Source organism: Lissotriton vulgaris, chromosome 1_1 (assembly GCF_964263255.1).
Source record: "Lissotriton vulgaris chromosome 1_1, aLisVul1.2, whole genome shotgun sequence".
Lineage (NCBI taxonomy): Eukaryota > Metazoa > Chordata > Amphibia > Caudata > Salamandridae > Lissotriton > Lissotriton vulgaris.
In genome coordinates this window covers 1,070,739,377-1,070,760,839 of record NC_141685.1, presented here as the reverse complement: position 1 = coordinate 1,070,760,839, position 21,463 = coordinate 1,070,739,377, and the positions used below count along the sequence as shown (strand labels likewise).

At 49.5% G+C, this 21,463-nt stretch overlaps 1 protein-coding gene across 1 annotated transcript in view; it reads left to right on the top strand.

Annotated features, from left to right (window-relative positions):
• NCF4 (neutrophil cytosolic factor 4) overlaps window positions 1-21,463 on the top strand; it is a 116,555-nt gene that overhangs the window by 54,629 nt on the left and 40,463 nt on the right. The window contains exon 9 of the mRNA XM_086963209.1: window positions 11,698-11,763. Within this exon, the coding sequence (XP_086819335.1) occupies window positions 11,698-11,763 (66 nt within the window). The remainder of the gene's footprint in view (window positions 1-11,697; window positions 11,764-21,463) is intronic.

The window sequence follows — 21,463 nt, the reverse complement described above, 5'->3', positions numbered from 1 at the left end:
TTTCAATTAAATTACAAGATCGAGGAAAAACAATGTGGGAAATGGGTATAAGGGGGTACGGGAGACGTATCCTGACCCCCTATGTTTTCTGAGGGTGGTTGAGGATGCTCATATATGTTGATACATGTCTTCCAGCGGCTGCGCGTGAGCAGATTTTTTTTTTTTGCTGCGTGACGTCTGTTAACGTTCGATTCGAAGGAAATCAGGAAGTGTTGACCGCCATTTTGTCACTGCGAGTAAATATATTGTTAAAAATAATTGTTAGAAATTAATCCGTATTGATAAACATTGTCTGCGCCATCTTGCCTTTTTTCCAATGCCACACTTTTGTCGTGCACGGCAGCCATTTTAGATGCCTTGACCAGACCCACTCTCTGCACGCCGCCGATCCTCAGCATGGCTCCCCACCCTCGCAAGCATCTCCCCCACGCACTGGTCACCCACGCTCTCTCTCTCATGCATGGGCCATAAACCTCCCCACATCTGCGCTGCTCTTCCCTGAGAATCACACCCTGTGCCCGCCCGACACCTCCCTTTCACCCTATTCACTACCGCACCCTCTGACACTCCTCTTCCTCTGTGTCCGATTGTCCAGGCCGGTCCCAGGCTATCACCTAGCCCTGCGGATGTAGTTTATGGCCCCAACTGTAAAGAATCACCCCTCTTCAAAGGAGTTACAGTAGATCAAGGCCCCCACCCCATGAGATCCGTCACACCACTTGTGTTTTTGTTGTGCCCGGTTCGTGTACCGGGTAGCGTCTCGGTAAGCGTGACAAGGGAAAAACCAAGAGAAACAGTAAAAAAAAAATTAAGGGAATAGATTTCCAGCAAACTTGGCAAAATTGTAGGGATTGTTTGTTTGATGTGCCTTTGCAAGGCCTCAAGATATGTGCACGTGTGGATTTTGTCTAATTAAGGTTAAAAATATATATATATCTGTAAGCGTGCTCCGGCGCGCTTACAGAACGGGTTTTGTTTGCACTACAGAGCCGATACGACACGTCATGAGGCGTCTCACGTGGCTATGTGATACGTCACGTAATAAAGAATATATTTTACAGCTATAGATATTAGCTTTTAAAAAACCAATGAAATTCACTGAAAAAACCATAGGTTATAGACCATATATAGTTAGGAATTTGCATTTACAAAACCTTGAAAATTCACTGAAAAAACCATAGGTTAGAGACCATATATAGTTATCTGGACATTTTATTGACATAAAACCAATGAAATTCCATATATAGTAAGTTGCACTAACTATATATCGCGCACCCGCAATCCACTGCTGATGATGTCGCATATTACATCATTCATGACATGGTCAGTGACATCACTGATGACATCTCAAATGACATCACTGATGACATCACTGATGACATCATCCAGTGACTGTGTGTTTCTGTAAAGTTTAAATATGTTTTACATATTGAAGAATGAGCGGATGTATAAGTGTCTGGATGAAGGATTTAGTAGGTGCGTGACTGACTGAGTGAGTGAATAAATGTGTCTTACTGAATGTATGGGTTAGTGACTAAACTGTCTCAAAGTGTGCATCAATATGTCTGTTGTTGTGCAAGCTGCTGCATGTGTTGATCAGTAGCTATATGTGTGGCTATTTGGTTTATTGATTGGTTGAACAAGTATTTGTATTGAAGACTGAGTGTGTGTGTGGCTGGCTGGTAGGTGTGTGACTCTGTGCAGATCAATGTGTACTTGTATCAGTGATTGTATAAGAGAGTAAGTATGTGTTAGTATATGTGTGAACAAGTAAGGTGTTCTGTGTTTAACTGTATAGATGAGGAAATGGAAGTGGGATTGATTCTTTACAGGACTGACTAAGTGTGTGAGTAACTCCATGGATGAGTGGCAGTGTGCGAGTGTTTGCATAGGTGTATGAGTGCATATGATATTGTTGTAATAATGAGTGACTGTATGTATGAGTAATTGTATGGGTGAATGAGTGAATGTGTGTGTAGACGTAGGAATCAGTGAGTGCGTATGTAGTAACTGGTATTGGTGTGTCAATGGTTTCATAAATGATACTCTGTATTTTACACTAGGTGTAACAGAGGTTATATTAGAGTGTAAGGAGGTGCATTGTATTATCACATGAAGTATATCATCAGTGGTGTGATCATTGATGTCAAATGAGATGTCATCAGTGATGTCATCAGTGATGTCATTTGAGATGTCATCAGTGATGTCATCAGTGATGTCACTGACCATGTCATGAATGGTGTAATATGTGACATCATCAGCAGTGGATTGCGGGTGCGCGATATATAGTTAGTGCAACTAACTATATATGGAATTTCATTGGTTTTATGTCAATAAAATGTCCAGCTAACTATATATGGTCTCTAACCTATGGTTTTCTCAGTGAATATATATATATATATATATATAACGCTCCAAATCCCTCCAACTCCTGGAAAGAATATGACAGCACTCGAGGGTGAAGATTTTCAACGCGCTAGGTTTTATTTAGCGGAGGGGTGCACACAGACGCGTTTCGGCGGTCTGCCTTCGTCAGTGTGTGATGCACTGTATTTGCTTCCGACATTGTTATAAACAAATAATAATCACTCCCACTTTCACTCAGGCATGAACATAAACGAGGGGACTTACACCTCGCAAGGAATAGGTGCGGCCATCTTGTAGTGTGTAATGTATATCTAACACAGGATAGCATATTGCGTGGTTAAGCCCACAGATGGGCATACGCATTAATCCATGCGTGGCTTGTCAAAATAAAACGTCATAAAATGGACGAATAACATACAGCCGTGGATCGGCTAATGTCCCCATATACAATACATATTTCAAATCGCCTGTAAACAAAAGGAAATAGGTAACTTCCTAACCAGCAGCCATATGATAGGCGAAACTTAAAAGGAAGGAAAGTGGGATACATTTGGAGAATATATATATATATATATATATATATATAATTTTTATATTTTCCTCAATATTTCAATAGTGCTGCACTTATAGATACAGTTATGATTGTATATTTACAAGTTGTGATAGATAACTAAAATAAACAGAGACCCAGAAGCAATGAATCAAATAACTTATATGAAGGTAATGCAGTGACCTATATACTTGATAAGCATATTTTAAACCACAAGATATATATAATTGTACAAAGGAATGCTCAAATCTAAATTCATACATATAATCAAATTAAACCTGTTTTCATGCAGAGGCATTTGCCGTCCATTTGTGTTTGAGTGTGGTGGGCATGTAGGAAAGCGCCAACTCTTAAGTTGTCTTCTGATGATAAGATAGTTATCCATGGTTCTTATGTTTGGGGCGATAAATTACATAGTTTGGCTATTTCACAACGAAAGATGTACCACCCGTGTTTTTTTTTTCTTGTATGTTGGGGTTTTGAGGCATTGTGCCAAACTTGAGTGGAGATACCTTTGTTATATGTATCTGGTGATTTTATTCCAGATGTAAAGTGGTAAAGTTCCATGTATTGTTTTGTTGGTGATATGAAGCAGCTTGATGGTGGAACCTCTGGCAAATGATAACCAATGTAGGGCCCTCAGGGCAGGGGAGATGTGGGCTTGTGGCTTCACATGTAAGAGTAGTCTGGCAGCAGAGTTCTAAATTTGTTGCAGATTTTTCATAGTTGATAAAGCTGTCTGTGGTAGAAGCCATTAGCGTAATTAAATTTAGAGATTGGAAAAGAGATAGTAGCTTGGACCTAGTGTGGAAATCCTAGGTGGGGGAAATCTGATCGCAGAGCTTTCATAGTAATATGAAGCTTGATCTTGCCAATTTATACACTTGGGCAGTGAATGATAATTTGGAGCCCGTTGTAATTTCAAGATTTCATACTTTCTTATATATACATGTTAGAAGGTGATCCCAGATTGTCAGGCCAGGCGCAGAGTGGGTTATAATTATTCCAACAGCCACATGTAAGTATTTTAGTTTTGGAAGCATTTGAGGTGGCTTCATGACATCCACTGATCAACGGCTCTGAGGCAACTAATGATTTTTGAGTTTACAATCTCTTTGGAGCTTTCCGTTTAAGACATATTTGTGTGTCATCTGCATAGTCATAGCATGCGACCTGAAATTCATTGATCATTGCAAGTAATGACTATGTAGATGTTGAAAAGCATGTGTGAGATTATAGAGTCTTGAGGGACGCCTGCTTTTGTGAAGTATGGCTTGGATGAGAAAGAGGGAGTATGGATAACATTTGTCCTGTTTTGAAGGTAGGATGTGATCTAGTCGAGAGCCGTCCCCTCTATGCCGGCTTCGTAGAGTCTTTGGATTAGAGTGTCAAGGTCAACTGTGTCAAAGGCAGCTAAAAGGTCCAAGAGAACCAGTGCAACGACCCCTTCTGGTCTACTACATTTTAAGGTCATCCCAGATGGTGAGGAGGTCGGGTTCTGAACCTCTTCCTAGACAAAATTCTGTGTGGAATTCGGAAACTATGCCGTTATCTTCAATTAATTGTGACGTCTGGGTGAAGTTGTTCTCTCTATTAGTTTGCTCAGGAGAGGTCCAATTGTAATCTGTATGTAGTTGTTTAGGTCAGGCGGGTCCAGGTTTGTTTTCTTTAATAATGGGAGTATGTAAGCCTTTTTTAGTCTTCTGGACAGATTCCTGTAGTTAAAGAATTAGTGAAGATTTTTCTTATTGGTGTGGCAGCAAAGTTAGTTAAAAACATGTTCTTGAAGATTTGAGGTGGACAAGGGTCAAAAGGGCAGCCGGCCAATAGAAACAAAAATAATAATAGCTGCTGAACAATTATTTAGATTAGTCTGCAAGCTTCGTTTTCACCAGTGAGTTTGAATTGGCCTTTCCTTCTAGCCGTCTGCTTTAAAAAAAATATTTTTTAATAGTGATTATTTATTATGGATGCTTCTACACATTCTCAGATACAGAACATTTTAATAAGACTAACATTAATTATTAATTGGATCTTTTTGCAACAAATTATTAACAGATTGTTACTGTGTTCATTTTGCAGTACGGATTTTGCTTTTATTTTTCGTGTTTGAACTTATGCTATCTCTTGCATATGAACTTCTGTCGTACACTAAAAAGATGTTGTAAGCCTTCAGCCTCGCTCATCTATATGGTCAGGGGCGTAACGAACGTCCCTGCAGCCCCCGCGGTGCGTGGGGCCCCACTCTCTTCAGTAAATGAAGGGGGCCCAGGCCCCCTCAGCTCTTCTAAGAGCTGTAAGAGAGGCTTGCGCTAAAGCAAGCCTCCATCCCTCCAAAGCAGGTGCAGGCTGTCTGCAGCCTGCTCTGAGACCCTCCTGCTAACTGAAGAGAAACAATGTAACAAGTTAACATGGTTTCTCTTCAGTCAGTGCGCAGGAGGCCCGGAAAGAGGATGGGGTGGGGGCCCGAGAGAGCAGGAGGCAGCACAGACCACTGCCCAGGACCCTGACGTGCATCACGCAAGATTGGATTAGTCCAGACCCCCCTTCTTTCGAAACATGGAGAGCCCGTCTCTTAGCCACATATAATATGGAAATTGCTATATATAGAACGAAGGGTCGGAAAAAAAGAGCCTTAGGCATGAAGATTTGGGCACCTGTAAAGCAATGGATTCATGGGGAGCTGGATTAATTATCTGGTTTTTTAGGCTTTATTATAGTTCCTTCAATATAGCTTTGTTAGTCCTGATGTATTTTTTTGATTTACTACAAGAAATTAGTCTTTTGTGTTGACACGTCCTGACCTGATCAACTGTAAAGTATATCTCCTTTTATGACGTTTTTTTATTATTTGCTATGTTCTGTTCTTCTTGCATAAAATTGGGAAAAAAAATTTCAATAAAGATAGTTTAAAAAAAAAAACAGGACCCTGACAAGGGTGGGAGTGGGGGCCCCCAAAGAGAGCATTCTCCGGGGCAAAGCTCATATGTGAAAAGGAATGAGGCAGCAAAATGGTGTCCTCAGGTTAGTACTCTTGTTATAACGCACCATGGGCATTCGCAGGGAGGGGGAGGGGGGGCCGAGAAGGGTGCAAGGCAGAGGGGAGAAGGGTGCAAGGTAGAGAGGAGAAGGGTGCAAGGTAGAGAGGAGAAGGGTGCAAGGTAGAGAGGAGAAGGCTGCAAGGCGGAGGGGAGAAGGGTGCAAGGGGGAGGGGAGAAGGGTGCAAGGGGGAGGGGAGAAGGGTGCAAGGGGGAGGTGAGAAGGGTGCAAGGGGGAGGGGAGAAGGGTGCAAGGCAGAGGGAAGAAGGGTGCAAGGCAGAGAGGAGAAGGGTGCAAGGCAGAGAGGAGAAGGGTGCAAGGTAGAAAAGGGTGCAAGGCAGAGGTGGAGTAGGGTGCAAGGCGGAGGGGAGAAGGGTGCAAGGTAGAGGGGAGAAGGGTGCAAAGTAGAGGGGAGAAGGGTGCAAGATAGAGGGGAGAAGGGTGCAAGGCGGAGGGGAGAAGGGTGCAAGGCAGAGGGGAGAAGGGTGCAAGGTAGAGAAGGGTGCAAGGCGGAGGGGGAGAAGGGTGCAAGGCAGAGGAGCGAAGGGTGCAAGGCAGAGAGGAGAAGGGTGCAAGGCAGAGGGGAGATGGGTGCAAGGCAGAGGGGAGAAGTGTGCAAGGCAGAGGGAGAAGGGTGCAAGGCAGAAAGGAGAAGGGTGCAAGGCAGAGGGGAGAAGGGTGCAAGGCAGAGGGGAGAAGGGTGCAAGACAGAGGGGAGAATGGTGCAAAGTAGAAAAAGGTGCAAGGCAGAGGGGGAGAAGGGTGCAAGGGGGAGGGCAAGAAGGGTGCAAGGCAGAGGGGAGAAGGGTGCAAGGGGGGTGGTGATAAAGTATAAAGTTTACAAATCCCCCCCCCCCCCCCCCCCCCCCGGAAACATTTCTGCGGACGCCCATGACAACGCACACTACTCAGTGATAGAGAGTGGAGTGAGAGAGAGAGTGGAGTGAGAAAGAGAGTGGAGAGAAAGAGAGTGGAGAGCGAGAGAGTGGAGAGCGAGAGAGTGGAGAGAGACAGTGGAGAGCGAGAGAGTGGAGAGAGAGAGAGTGGAGAGAGACAGTGGAGCGAGAGAGTGGAGAGAGAGACAGTGGAGAGAAAGAGTGGAGGGAGACAGTGGAGAGAGAGTGGAGAGACAGAGAGTGGAGAGAGAGAGAGAGAGAGTGGAGAGAGAGAGTAGAGAGAGAGAGTAGAGAGAGAGAGAGTGGAGAGAGAGTAGAGAGAGAGAGTGGAGAGAGAGTGGAGGGAGAGTGGAGAGAGAGTAGAGAGCGACATTGGATAGAGAGTGGAGAGAGAGTGAGAGAGAGTGGAGAGAGAGTAGAGAGAGAGTAGAGAGAGAGTAGAGAGAGTGGAGAGACAGTGGAGAGAGAGAGAGTGGAGAGAGAGTGGAGATAGACAGTGGAGAGAGAGAGAGTGGAGAGAGCATGGAGAGACAGTGGAGAGAGTGAGTGAGAGAGAGAGGGAGTGGAGTGAGACAGAGTGGAGAGAGAGTGGAGAGAGAGAGTGGAGAGAGAGTGGAGAGAGAGTGGAGTGAGAGAGAGGAGAGAGAGTAGAGAGAGAGTAGAGAGAGAGAGAGAGAGAGAGAGAGAGAGAGAGAGAGAGAGAGTGGAGAGAGTAGAGAGAGAGAAGGGAGAGAGAGAGTGGAGAGAGAGTGGAGGGAGACAGTGGAGGGAGACAGTGGAGAGATAGTGGAGAGAGAGTAGAGAGACAGTAGAGAGGGAGAGAGAGAGTGGAGTGAGAGTAGGGACAGAAAGTAGAGAGAGAGACAGTGGAGAGAAAGTGGAGAGAGAGACAGTGGAGATAGAGTGGACAGAGTTTAGAGAGAGACTGGAGAGATAGAGTGGAGATAGAGTAGAGACTGACTAACTCAGAGACTGAATTCTGGCCGACGAGAGACTGACTGGCTGAGAAACTGACAGAGAGAGAGACTGACTGACAGAGAGAGAGACTGACAGAAAGAGAGAGAGAGAGACTGACAGAGAGAGAGAGAGACTGACTGACTGAGAGAGACTGACTGACAGAGAGAGAGACTGACTCAGAGAGAGAGAGAGAGACTGTGATTGAATTGGGGTCACATTGTGTATGAAGCTATGCACTGCCTCTTAAGATTGCTATTGTCTACTAATAAAAATGTATTATCAAAATGTGCTCTTTGTAGTTACATCTGCTTTTGAAATACTACATTGTCGCATTGTCGAATATTTTAAAACGGAAACAAGAAGGAGCAGTGGATGCACTTTTGTCAAAACTGAACGATGAGTGGGCCCGATGTTGTATATCATGACAGGAGTCTGCATCAGGAAACCCACCTAAACTTGGGCAAACTTCCCACCCTACTGATGGCAGGGACCCTGTAATGAATGGACCACCACCTATGATAACCTGCTGGCAGACTAAGCCCAACCTTTGACTCCACCATCCCGTGTTACTTATAACGGTTGCATTGGTGACAGTGGAGTAACAATAGCCCCGCATCCCCTGCAGTATGGCGGGTCGCTGGCCTGAGAGCTCTAGACTGGCACGGAGGATAGGAGGAGGGCCCCCTCCATGTAGTTTGCAGGGGCCCCCCCTCAAGTTTCGTTACACCACTGTATATGGTCACAATACTCCTCAGCGACTTGTAATTTATTTATTTTATTTATTTAAATCATTTGTAGAGCGCGCTGTCACCATGGCAGGCATCCTGGCGTTGACTGAGACTAATGGGGTGGGGAAAGGTCGGAGAGCAGAGGGAACAAGAAGTTAGTGGACAGAAGTCTTGGGGAAAAGCCAGGTTTTGATTTATTTCCTAAAGGGAAGAAATTCAGAAATGTGTCTAATGTCTGGTGGGAGCGAGTTCCAAAGCTTGGCAGCTGCCACGTTGAAGGATCTGCCTCCGGATCTGATCCTTTTGAATTTAGGAACCAGTGCCAGATTGGCTTCAGAAGAGCGAAGCTGCCTGGCTGGGGTATACCACGCAAATTTGGATTGGAGGGAGGCAGGGCCTATTGCATGCAATGCTCTAAACACTATACAGAGGGCTTTAAATTGGACCCTCTACCTCACCGGGAGCCAGTGGAGTTTGCTCAGTGAGGAGGTTGCACTTGCTCTTCTGGGAAGCCCCAGTGCCAGTTTAGCCGCGGCAGACTGGACTCTTTGGAGTCTGTCCATCAAGAACCCAGGGGATTCCAGCAGCAAGGCGTTGCAGTAGTCAAGACGACTAAGTATGGTACAGCGTACCACTTGGGCCCGTGCAAGAGTAGGGAGGAGAGGCAATATCTTCCTAAGGGAGCGGAGGATAGCGAAGCAACATGCGGAGGTCTTTTGGATGTGCGTCTCCATACTGCGGTCCTGATTCAGCATGACCCCGAGGTTGCGGATCATGGCCACTGGGCGCACAGTGGTCCCAGATTCAGGTGGCCAGAAATTGTTTGGGAAGAGTCGAGGAATCTTAGTGCTAGTGCTGAAAAGTACTTCCGTTTTCCCTGCGTTGAATTGGAGGGAGTTGATTTTTAGCCAATGAGAGGTGTCACGTAGACAATTGTGAAAAGTCTCAATAGAGATGGAGTCTTCTCCCTCCAGGGAGAGTATCAACTGTGTATTGTCAGCGTAGTTGATGGTTTTGATGTTAAAGCTTTTGATAAGCGTGATCAGAGGTCTTAGATAAAGATTAAAAAGAATAGGACTGATTGCAGCGCCCTGGGGGACCCCATGTGGGACCAGAGTGAACGCCGACTGAAAAGGGGGGATGGATACCGCTTGTTGTCTATCCTGGAGGAACGAGTGGAACCATTGTAGTGCCGAGCCTCTTATTCCTGCCTCCGACAGTCGTATCAGCAGGATATCATGATTCACAGTGTCAAAGGCGGCAGACATGTCAAGCAGGATAAGGAACGCTGCCTGTCTTCTGTCTGCACGCCTCTGAAGTTCGTCCATCGCTGTGATCAAGGCGGTCTCAGTTCCGTGAGTGGGCCTGAAGCCAAATTGATCAGCGTCAAGGAGCTGATGTCGTTCCAGATGGGTAGAGAGAGTGTTACTGACCCAGCTTTCAACAATTTTGGCTGGGAAGGGCAGCAGCGATATGGGACGGTAGTTTTTTGAGCAGTCTGGGTCAAGAGAGGTTTTTTTTAGCAGAGGGGAGACTAATGCCCGCTTCCACTGAGCAGGAACTGTTCCGGTTGCGAGAGATTGATTACAGATGGCGTGCAGTGAGGAGAAGAGTTCCAGCCCAAATTCTTTCCAAACTTTGTGAGGGACAGGGTCTAAAGGTGACCCAGAGGAAATCTTGCTGGCTAATTTAACGAAGGCCTCGTACGGGATAGGAGGGAACTCAAGTAGGAGGTCAGTAGAGGCCCGTGGTGGCGCTGCTGGCTGGTGAGCGGGAGAGCTCGGATTGAGATCAGGGTGATGGGTGGGGTCCGGGGAGGCATCAAGGTCCTTAATGATGAGATCAATTTTATTTTTGAAAAACGCAGCAAGATTGTCACAAAGATCTTGAGACGGGATAATGGTGTTTTTGGCACATTCCGGGTTGGTGATACTATTCAATATATTGAAGATGTTTCTAGAGCTGTTAGGGGAATTGCAGATCATAGAGGAATAGTAGTCAGGTTTGGATTTTTTAATTGAGTTCTTGTATTCCCGCACTTTATTTTTCCAAAGTTCTTTGGTGGTTTCAGTGTAGTTTCGTCTCCACCTTCTCTCAGCCTGTTTACAATTTTGCTTCAGGTCTTTTAGGCTGTCATTAAACCAGGGCGCAGAGTAATATCCTTATATGCACAGCACAGGTTTTTGGCCAATATATATTATGGCAAAATTGGTAAAAATATCATACCTACCCACCTCTTTAGACATTAGTGTGTCCCATAGGGTTCCCAGTGCAAATAAAGAGAAATTCAACACAGCAGTAGGAGCATGCTTGAAAGATTGGAAGGTAGCTTCAAGAGGACACATTTTTGTATTGCCAGCAGGTGGGGTCGAAGTACCAAGGTTCAGCAGACATTGCTATTGCCACAGAACCAGTGGTAATCATATATGCAGACTTGCCAACTCACACGGTGACACCGTGTGGCACATGATTTCGGCTCTTTTCACACGGTCACCTGGTAAGGAGCCATAATCGCACGGTAGCAGACAAGAGGAGCTGAAAACCACTGAAAACAGTGGATTTCTAGCTCCTCTTTGGAGGCCATAAAAACACCCTAAGACATAGGCTGCAGCCCCAGCAACTTCTGTGTTTTTGGTTTACTGAAGGGGGCAAGGGGTCGATGGGACCAGGGTGCGGGGGCAGAGGAGCCTAAAAGGTGTTTCTCAGTATAAAGCCCCACCTCCTCCAGGGCCAAGCTCCTTCTCACACTGCAAATTTTATTCTCAAGTTTGCAGGTCTGTATATGCACATGTTGCAAAGGGAGTGTAGGGTGAAGGGAGAAGAAGGCAGAAAAAGAACATTGAAAAGCGACTTTTTAATAATACTGTATATATTTTTTTTTTAATGAAGACAGATGAGATTCGTCAGTCTGCTGTTGTCTGATGGGTTCTCTCAGGGAAGTGGTTTTGAGGGGTATTTTATGACTTGACTGTCCTCTGGCCTGGGTCATGCGAGTGAACTTTTATGGTTAATTAGAAAGGAGTATCTTGTGTGAAGACTTTAGTGCCGGTGTCAGTATTAGGGGAATAGATTTAGGGAGTGTTTGGTGAGAGGGTGTTGGGTGATGCAGTGTTTGATGCTGGCTTCTATCCCCTGTTTCTGACTATGTTTTTCCTTTTAGGGACATCGCTTTGGAAGATGACATCAAAGTTAAACCCTCTTTCCAGGAGCTACTCGAGTTAATCAGGTACATCTGAACTCCTTCTCAGCACCCGCAGTACTCCAGATTCAAAGAATACTACTTTCCCTACACCCATAACACCCCCATACCCAGAGTACTCTCTGTACAACCTAGAGTACACTCTTCTTACAATGCAAAGTCTCTATCCTCTGCACCACAGCCCAGCACACAAAGTACGTCAATCTATAAACCTTAGAGTACTCAGAGTACTTCCAACCATGCACCCTAGAGCACATCTATGCCAACACGCTTGAGTACTCTCTACCCTACACCTTAAAATACTTACTTCCCTACACCCTAATGAACTCTCGTTACTACACTGCTTGCTAATCCATCCTTGCACTCCTGAATATTTTCAGAGAACCCCAATCTCTACACGATAAACTACTCGTACATAGTAGTACTAGCTTATTGTGCACTTAATTAAAACCTTTACAAAAATATATCTCATTGATTAGCAAGTCAAAGAAAATAATACATTGTAAGGACGTTAAAATGTGCCACCTGTAACAGGTCAGCAGTCCTGTTGTCCGGTGGTTTAACCTGATATAATTATATCACATCATCCGTGGAGCAGTCCTGCAGGGTTAATAAATGGGTAGGAACTGCACGTGGTTCATCTCCTGAGCTACCACTGAGTGTGTGGTATCTGAGTTACAGGCGCAGCATTGCACCCACGGCCTAATAGCCTAGACGCTGCACAACACTGGCGACGAAGGGAACGCGACCTGCGCCCCACTGACCTGCACAGAGGATCCGTCCAACAGTCTCCAGGGACGCCCTGCTGGCGCAGCAGTACCGCGGAAGGTGCAGAGTCTGGTTTGCGTCAGGCGCACTGCAGGAAGCAGCACCCGTGAATTGAGCGGCATCATGAAGATCACGATAGACCGCGGAAGTCATAACCCTCGCATGTGCCTATTCAGTGGGTCACCAACACATACTTACTTGCCGGTCTGCCTTCTGCATACATTTTCTGTCACTACTAGGAAATAATGTCAGCCAACAATAGCAGTTCTTAGTGGTGGTCATTGTTGGCCGCAGATTTATTAATATCAATAAAAATATTAATAACAATATTAATAACATACTGGTTGTGCAATCTTCATTTGCGAACTCTAGTCATCAATCATGCACATCACATTACAGATTATGACACCTTCATCTGGTACAGATGTCTGTCTTTTGTGCACTCCTCAGTTCGTAAATGGCACTTGTGCACAACCAGTTCTTAGTCAGTTTATTGGTGTTCCAGTGGTTGGTTGGCCACACCCTTTTGGGTGTCATGGAGGGGAGCTTCTCTGCCTGGAGTTAGGTCCCCAGCTCGCTACCATTTGCGCCCTGCCGTCCGCCGGGTCTGGGCCGCGAGTGCCGTCTCCATCTGTTCCTCCCCTCCTTTGTGCGGCCACGTCACCCTGCTGTGCGGCATTCAAAAGTGAGTGGCCCTCCTCCTACACACCGCCCACCGGTGTGTTTGGTTAGCCAACCATTGTAGGATTTCCGCCAAACGCCTTCCCCCAATGTCCAGCACTGCGACTCTGCTGTTCCTCAGGTGTGGGTGGGTGGGCTTCAAACGATGTCGTTGTCGCGCCGCTCTCCCAGCTCCTTGAAGACATTGTGCTTCTGCTGGGGAGCGGCGGTGCTTAAATCCTCCTGAGCCCCCTAGAGGGTCTCAGGTGAACCCCCCTGATTGGGGGGTTCAAAGGTAGCAAGGTTGACCATTGGTCGCCCTCTGTGGGCGCCCAGGTCATGAGGTCACTTCCTGTCGGGGTGGCTGGTGCGCACCCCGCTTCCGCTGGTTCCTGGCCGCTTCGGGGCGCCCAGAACCAGTTCACCCCCACTGTTGGCACCGCGTGGGTTATGGCACCGGCCCTCGAGCCCCCCCCCCCTACGGGAGGGTGCGGCGGCCTCTGCAATAACCCTCGCATGTGCCTATTCAGTGGGTCACCAACACATACTTACTTGCCGGTCTGCCTTCTGCATACATTTTCTGTCACTACTAGGAAATAATGTCAGCCAACAATAGCAGTTCTTAGTGGTGGTCATTGTTGGCCGCAGATTTATTAATATCAATAAAAATATTAATAACAATATTAATAACATACTGGTTGTGCAATCTTCATTTGCGAACTCTAGTCATCAATCATGCACATCACATTACAGATTATGACACCTTCATCTGGTACAGGTGTCTGTCTTTTGTGCACTCCTCAGTTCGTAAATGGCACTTGTGCACAACCAGTTCTTAGTCAGTTTATTGGTGTTCCAGTGGTTGGTTGGCCACACCCTTTTGGGTGTCATGGAGGGGAGCTTCTCTGCCTGGAGTTAGGTCCCCAGCTCGCTACCATTTGCGCCCTGCCGTCCGGCCGGGTCTGGGCAGCGAGTGCCGTCTCCATCTGTTCCTCCCCTCCTTTGTGCGGCCACGTCACCCTGCCGTGCGGCATTCAAAAGTGAGTGGCCCTCCTCCTACACACCGCCCACCGGTGTGTTTGGTTAGCCAACCATTGTAGGATTTCCGCCACGCCGCAGGGAGGCTCACGTCTTTCTGCGGCTCCCCCCCTTGCCCTTGGTTCGTGGCTACCCACCTCTTTTTTTTTTTTTTTTTAACGACAACCTGCGAGCGCCATTGCACCCCACAAGTTATCCCAGAAAACCTCCATTCCTTTGTCGGACAGATGCACCCCATCTTGTCCATAAAGTTCTGGGCGGCCTGGGTGGATGAGGCCGTGCCGGATTGATTCCAGGCCATTGGTAGAGCAAAACTTGTGCATGGCGATATTTAACTTGCGCCTCGCATTATCTACCGCCTTGTTGGAGTCAGCACCCCTCCAGTGCCTCCTGCTGATCATCTCTGACCAGACCACTGTCGTGGGACCCAGCCATGCCGCCGCTTTGGTGAGGTCCTTTTGAATGGCCTGACCCACTGCCTTGCGGCCCAAACGTGTTAGGTCGTTCACCCCGAGATGTATGATCAGGACATCGGGCAGCCACGCTGAGTCTGCCATAAGGCCGTCCAGGGTCGGCAGTAACTGCTCCCATCTCATGCCGGGCCGTCCTATCCAGCGGATGTATGTCGCCTTGGGTCTGCTTTCTTTGTGCCCCGCTCGCCGCCACCAGGACTCCATTCTGGACACGAATGAATGTCCCACCACCCAGACAAGCCGCGGACGTTCCCCTGTCAAGAGAAAATGTTCCATTAAGGTGGCTTGCTGCGCACCGGGTGTGGTCGAGGGAGGGCAAGAACCCTGCCGTGCGGCATCCCAAGGCGGCTGCTCCCCCCCCCCCCACTTCCCCTCGTTTTCCTTCTTTCTCTCCCTTTTTTTTTTTTTTTTTATATGAGATGTGGGCGTATGTAAGACTTGTAGGCCCTGGAACGCCATCTGCCCACGGCCTGGATCCTGTCCTCTGGCATGCCATGCTGCGATGCCGAGGTCGCTGCGCCGATCCTGAAGGAATGAGGAGCAAATGATGTTGCCTGGAAACCGGCCTTACCAAGGCCCTGACGCATTACAGCCGTGAATTGGAACCTGCTCAGGTTCCTTCCATCCTGATGTATGAAGAGGGGGCCCTCACCCGCCGGGCGGGCCGCCATGTACTTAAACAGCCAGCACACCGCGCAGAGCCCAGCCTCTGGGATGCAGTGTAGGCGTATCGCCGTCCCCTTTCGTGCCCTGTCCGTTTTGGACTGCCTCAGCGTGAGCTCAACGGCCCTTACCATCGGCTTGATGTCCCTAGCTTGCAGGCAACGCTGTGCCGGACCTGATTTGTTGGGAGCCACTATCTCACTTACCCGGAATGCCCCAAAGAATGCCGTGGTGAAGGCCGCCCTGAAAAGTAGCAGCTCGTATTTGTCTGAAATGATGCTGGTTAGGGTACTCAGTAGCTGCCCCAGCTTGTCGAAGTCAATGGGGCGCCTGCCGTCCTTCTTGGTCCCCTCAACCCTTCGCCAGCCTTTCAAGGCTGCTTTTAGATAGGCAGATGCCGTGGGGTCCTCACCTGTATAGAGCCTGGCAAAGTGAGCAATGGCGGCCAGGTGTGCCTGGGCCCAAGATCTCGTTTTCTTGGCGTCGAATGCCCATTGCACGAATTTCTCCACTGCTGTGCGCGCCTCGGCCTTGTCCTCCAGTGACTTTATGCCCCCAATTCTCATTACTGTGCCTGCGTATTTCTTGTATCTCCTGTGTGCCTCCGAGGTGAGCGAGTGCCCTATTAATCTGGACAGGTCAACCCCCCCAGGTCCCACAGGTATGGTGGAAAGGGGGTCATCTCCTTGTCCGCCCCGGGTACAAGTTGTCTGAACCGCTTCATTTGGGACCGGGATAGCGCATCTGCAACTGTGTTCTCTGTCCCTGGCACGTGTCAAGCCTTCAGCTCCAGGTTCCCCTCCAGCTGTAATTTAACCAACTGCCGCATTAGCCTCAACATGTCAGGGCATCTTGCTGCGCCTCTGTTAATGGCCTGCACTACCCCCTTGTTATCAGACCATAGGGTGAGTTTCAGGGTTCTTATCTCCTCTTTCCAGACGGTCAGAGCCACTATTATTGGGAATAGCTCGAGGAAAGTGATGTTTTTTGTGAGCCCCTGCGCATGCCACCTGTCTGGCCACTGGCTGGCACACCATCTGTTTCCCAGGACCGCCCCAAAACCCAGGCTCCCAGCCGCGTCCGTGTAGAGGGATAGCTGCTCAGCGGTCACCCAACCTTTTCTCCAGATCAGAACACCATTGAACTCCCGCAGGAAGTCGTCCCACACTTGCAGATCCTGCCTTACACCTGCACTCAGCCGGATGTGATGGTGTTTGTGGGTAACGCCAGCTGTCAGCGCGGTAAGGCGCCTGGAAAAGACCCTCGCGGGCGGGATGACCCTAGCCGCAAAATTCAGTCTACCTATCACTCCTTGGATATCCCTGAGGGTGGCCTTGCTCCGGCCCCGTAGTTTGGCAATTTCTTCCCTGAATTCCTGCACTTTGTCTGGGGGCAGCCTGGTGGTCCCTGCCATGGAGTCCAGCTCTATGCCCAGGAACGTAAGTCTTGTGGTTGGGCCTGTTGTTTTCTCTTTTGCTAGGGGGACCCCAAGTGCCTCTGTCAGGGCTTCAAATGCTGCCAGTGTACTAGCACACATCGTGGATCCTGCTGGGCCTGTGAACAGGAAATCATCCAGGTAGTGCAGCTTTCCGCCTCCTTGGTGCATATCATGGAGGGCCCACTCCAAGAAGGTGGCGAATTGTTCAAAATAGGCGCAGGATATGGCACAGCCCATGGGCATGGCCTTGTCGACATATATGTACCCCTCCCATTGGAAACCCAGTAGATGGAAGCTGGCCGGGTGAACCGGCAATAGGCGAAAGGCAGATTCAATGTCCGCCTTGGCCATGAGGGATCCCTTTCCTGATGCTTTGACTAGTGCGATCGCATCGTCCACTGACGCATAACCAACCGAGCATGCTTCCGGGTCAATTCCATCGTTTACGGACGACCCTTCGGGATATGACAAGTGGTGTATTAGTCTAAATTGACCCTTCTCTTTCTTGGGAACCACTCCCAGTGGAGAGACGACTATACCTGCGTGTAGTTCCTTAGGAAGGGGGCCCTCGATTCTACCCAAGCTCTTCTCCTTCTCTATTTTTGCGCCTACCACCCTGGGGTGTTGCCTCGCTGATTGCAAGTTATTCGCTCCCTCCAGTGGTAACGGGCCATGGAATGGGATAATGAAACCTTCCTCAAAACCTTCCACTAGTACTCTGGCGTCCGCTTTGTTTGGGTATTTGTTTGCTAATCTGTGCAGCTGTTGCGTATTAATGGGGGACCTAGCCAGCTGGCAATGTTGAATGTCTACTAGAGCCCCGCCCCCACTAGCCTCTGGGCTAGTGCTTCTTGTGTTTCTCTTTCTTGTCACCTTTTGATTCGCGCTTGGAGCCTTTGCATGCCACCGCGGCGTGCCTACCCCCGCAGCTTGAGCATGCGTGTTGGAATTTGCACGAGGAGCCCCATGAACAGTCCCCCGCATCATATCTCCAGCATATTGCCTTGGTTGTGAGCGGGGAGTTGGATCTCCCCGAGGAATGCTTTTGGTAAGATTTGTTCTTCCCCTTATGGGAAGAGCTCCGAAAGGACTGGTCATATTTGCCTGTCCAGGCTCTCACTTCTTTGGCCGCGAGCATCTTATGAATGAAACCTGATACGTCTTCCTCATTCCACTCCATCTCTGGGTGCCTCTGCATCTTTAATCTAAACCCTTTATCGTATTCTAACCAGGCGTCCCCAGGGAATTGCCTCTGTGCTAAGTGTATGTTGGCCTCGTATAACCATAGGTCAGCTGCGCAATGGGGGAACCTCTCCACTATGATGCATGTCATAATTCTGAATGCGTCTAGCCAATTCTCGAAATTCCGCTCCTTTCTGGCCCCGCGTCTTTCTCTTTTGTCATCCTCCTTCCTGTCACATGTGGTCAGGTCGAGGCCCTCTAGCTGTATTTCCAACAGTGAAAATATATCTATGAACTTCTTGCGCCATATCCTCTCCTTCACTGCAAGAGGGATAAGGCATGCGAGCCCAGTGGCTTTCGTCGTCAAGGAGGCCGGACCGGGAGATGGCCTAACATAGAGGTCAGTGCCTAGCCCGCCCAACCCTGGGCTCCCGGACGAAGTAGTGTACCCCCAACCGGGTAGCGGGGAAACCTGTTCACCCTGCGCGGACAGGCCCACCTGCTCCTGGACCCTTGTCTGCCGTGCCCACCCCGGATCAACCATATGCCATGTCATACCCCCTGCTTCCTCCGCGCACTGTTCCCTAGGCCCTGCAGCCCCCTGCCCTGTGCCATTAAGCAAGGCTGGCGCCAGCGATTTCAAGCATTCTTTTACAATGGTACTAATATGCTCACCATTAACTGCTCTGCCGGTCATCTCGCCCTGCTTGGCTTCGTCTAGCCTCGGCAGTGGGGGCTTCTGGCGCACCTTTTTTGGGGGGTTTCTCTTGGAATTCTTCTTCCGTGGTGTGGTCTTGGGCTTCTTGGGTGCTGAAGGGCCCGCTTCTTCCTCTGCCTGGCCCTCCGGCCTATTCTCCTTCCCTGTGGCCAAATGAGGTTGGAGCCAGTCGTCGCTGTGCACTGCCGACATTTCGCGGATCCTCTTCAGCACCTCCGCCATTTCCTCTGGCTGATCCTCCGCCATGTTGCCCTCTTCCCCCTGCGTCTGCGTCAGGCCGTTTGCGATGGCACCGCGTGATGCGTGTGCCTTCAGCGGGCTCTGAGCACGTTGTGCCCTTTTTTCTGGTCCGCTCCGCCTGATGCGTGAGGTTTCGAGGGGGAGACCGAGCGGGCGCGTCCGTGCTGCGCGGCGCGCTCTCCCACGTGGTCGGCGGTGAGGTGTGGCTTGCCCCGGCTGCGAGAGGTTTCTTTAGCAGGCTGCCTTCTGCGCCGCTGGATCGTGTCGCTGGGCCCTGGCCTGGTCTCTGCGGGCTGATTTCTGCGCCGCTGGATCGAGGAGAAATTCCGGGCCGGCTAACCCGAATGGGTTGGGCTCGCCTTCAAACTTCCCTACTTTTCCTTCCCCGTTCGTTAGGTGTAGCGGCTCAATGCGCGCTTTGTACGGGGAGGGCAGGAAAGCGGGGGAAAGTCGAGTCGCTTACTGCGGTGGAGCTTGGCTGGGCCGCCGAGCTCGTACTCAGTCTCTGTTGCTTCCAAATGTCAGCATTGGAGTCTCCCGGAGCTAGGCGAGAAGCTGGAGCGGCGCGCTACTCTGCGGAGCCGTCCAAAGCAAATACCGACGACCGGGAGGGGGGGGGTAGGTTCGCCTTCCTTCTGCTTCGGCTGTCCCTCGTCGTCCCTTGCAGCAGTCGATCCTCTTCAAACGATGTCGTTGTCGCGCCGCTCTCCCAGCTCCTTGAAGACGTTGTGCTTCTGCTGGGGAGCGGCGGTGCTTAAATCCTCCTGAGCCCCCTAGAGGGTCTCAGGTGAACCCCCCTGATTGGGGGGTTCAAAGGTAGCAAGGTTGACCATTGGTCGCCCTCTGTGGGCGCCCGGGTCACGAGGTCACTTCCTGTCGGGGTGGCTGGTGCGCACCCTGCTTCCGCTGGTTCCTGGCCGCTTCGGGGCACCCAGAACCAGTTCACCCCCACTGTTGGCACCGCGTGGGTTATGGCGCCGGCCCTCGAGCCTCCCCCCCCCTACGGGAGGGTGCGGCGGCCTCTGCAAGACTCGGCGCAGTGCGTGAGGCCAGCGCTGCGTGGGCCTTTACCGGGCCTCTGCTGCGCGTCGGGGAGCCTATCAAACAGGCCCGCCCGCACTGACGCGAGAAGGTGAGCATTTAGCCACGCCACAGGAGCACGCACAGCAGTGCTGCTCCCACAAACCCCATTCAGCCTTAGCCTGCAACACCTGACCCTGCATGCAGCGGAGGAGGGGCCAGACATCAGAGAGGGAGGAAGGAAGGAAGCAAAGCCATACTCCTTAGCACAATGCTAGAGGGATAGTCCAGAGTACACCCGAGTGGAACAGGGAGAACAGTACAAAATCATCTAAGAGAGAATTACATTTCCACACACATCAAGGCACGCAAGGGAAAAAACAAAACAAAGGGACCTACAAAAATAAATAGATAAAGAAACACATAGAAAGAGGACAGCGGAAAGCAGCAGCACAACACGCCAACAGGGGAAGAAAAGACATGCCACAATTGAAGAAAATGGACCCAGACAACGCTACATGGCCAATGAGGCCCAAGCACCACCCCAACAGAGGGTCACAGTACAGCATGCCCGTACAGGGGTACTGCCACCTTTCAGTGAGTTGGAAGACCTGCCAACAGCATCTTCACGTTGGAAGATATGGATTGAGAGGCTAAACAACTACTTTGTCGCGACAAGAGAAACGGATGGAGCAGTCAAGAGGTCATTACTCCTTCACTATGCAAGTGATGAGATTTCCAAGCTCTTCAGGCATCTGCCCAACACGGGCATTGCTACAGATTACAACACTGCTGTGCAAGCACTAAATTAACACTTTGACCCACAGCTTAACCCGAACTTCGAGACGTTTAAGCTGAGCCAGGCACGCCAACGGGAAGGCGAGTCAATTGACGCGGTCTACGCCCGGCTGCACGAGCTAGCCTGCACTTGTACGGCGAACGATCAGCCAAAAGAGATCAGGACGCAGATCATCCAAGGGTGCCGGGATAAAGTGTTCAGAAGACTCACCCTGCGCCAGCGGGAGATATGCCTAGAGAACATGCTGGTTCTAGCATGAAAGCATGATCTGTCAGCAGCACGAGCCAGTGAGATGGACCAAGCCCTCAAAAGAACCCTGGAAAGGCCAGCGAATGTCAATACAGAAAGAGTCAACACTCTGAACGAAAACAAAATATGATGTGTACAGGAAACCAAAGCCCCCCAACAACCAAGGTGAAATGTGGCTACTGTGTGCGCAAAGAGCACCCAGCTAATGAGTGCCCCGCACAAGGCTGGACCTGTGGCAACTGTGGGATTCCAAACCACTTTGTGGCCGTGTGCCGGAAAAAGAACAAGGGAAGGGACAACAGAGGGCAAAGACTGCTGTCCAGAGCGGTGTGCCAACTGTCTATCATGAACGTATCGTAACGCGAAGAGCCAAAAGGAGCCAGCCGAGCATGCCAGGGGCTGGAAGACTCATCTGATGATGACGAGGTAGAAACCTTCCTCATCTCCTTCAAACAAGAGCTCAAACGCCGCAGGAGACC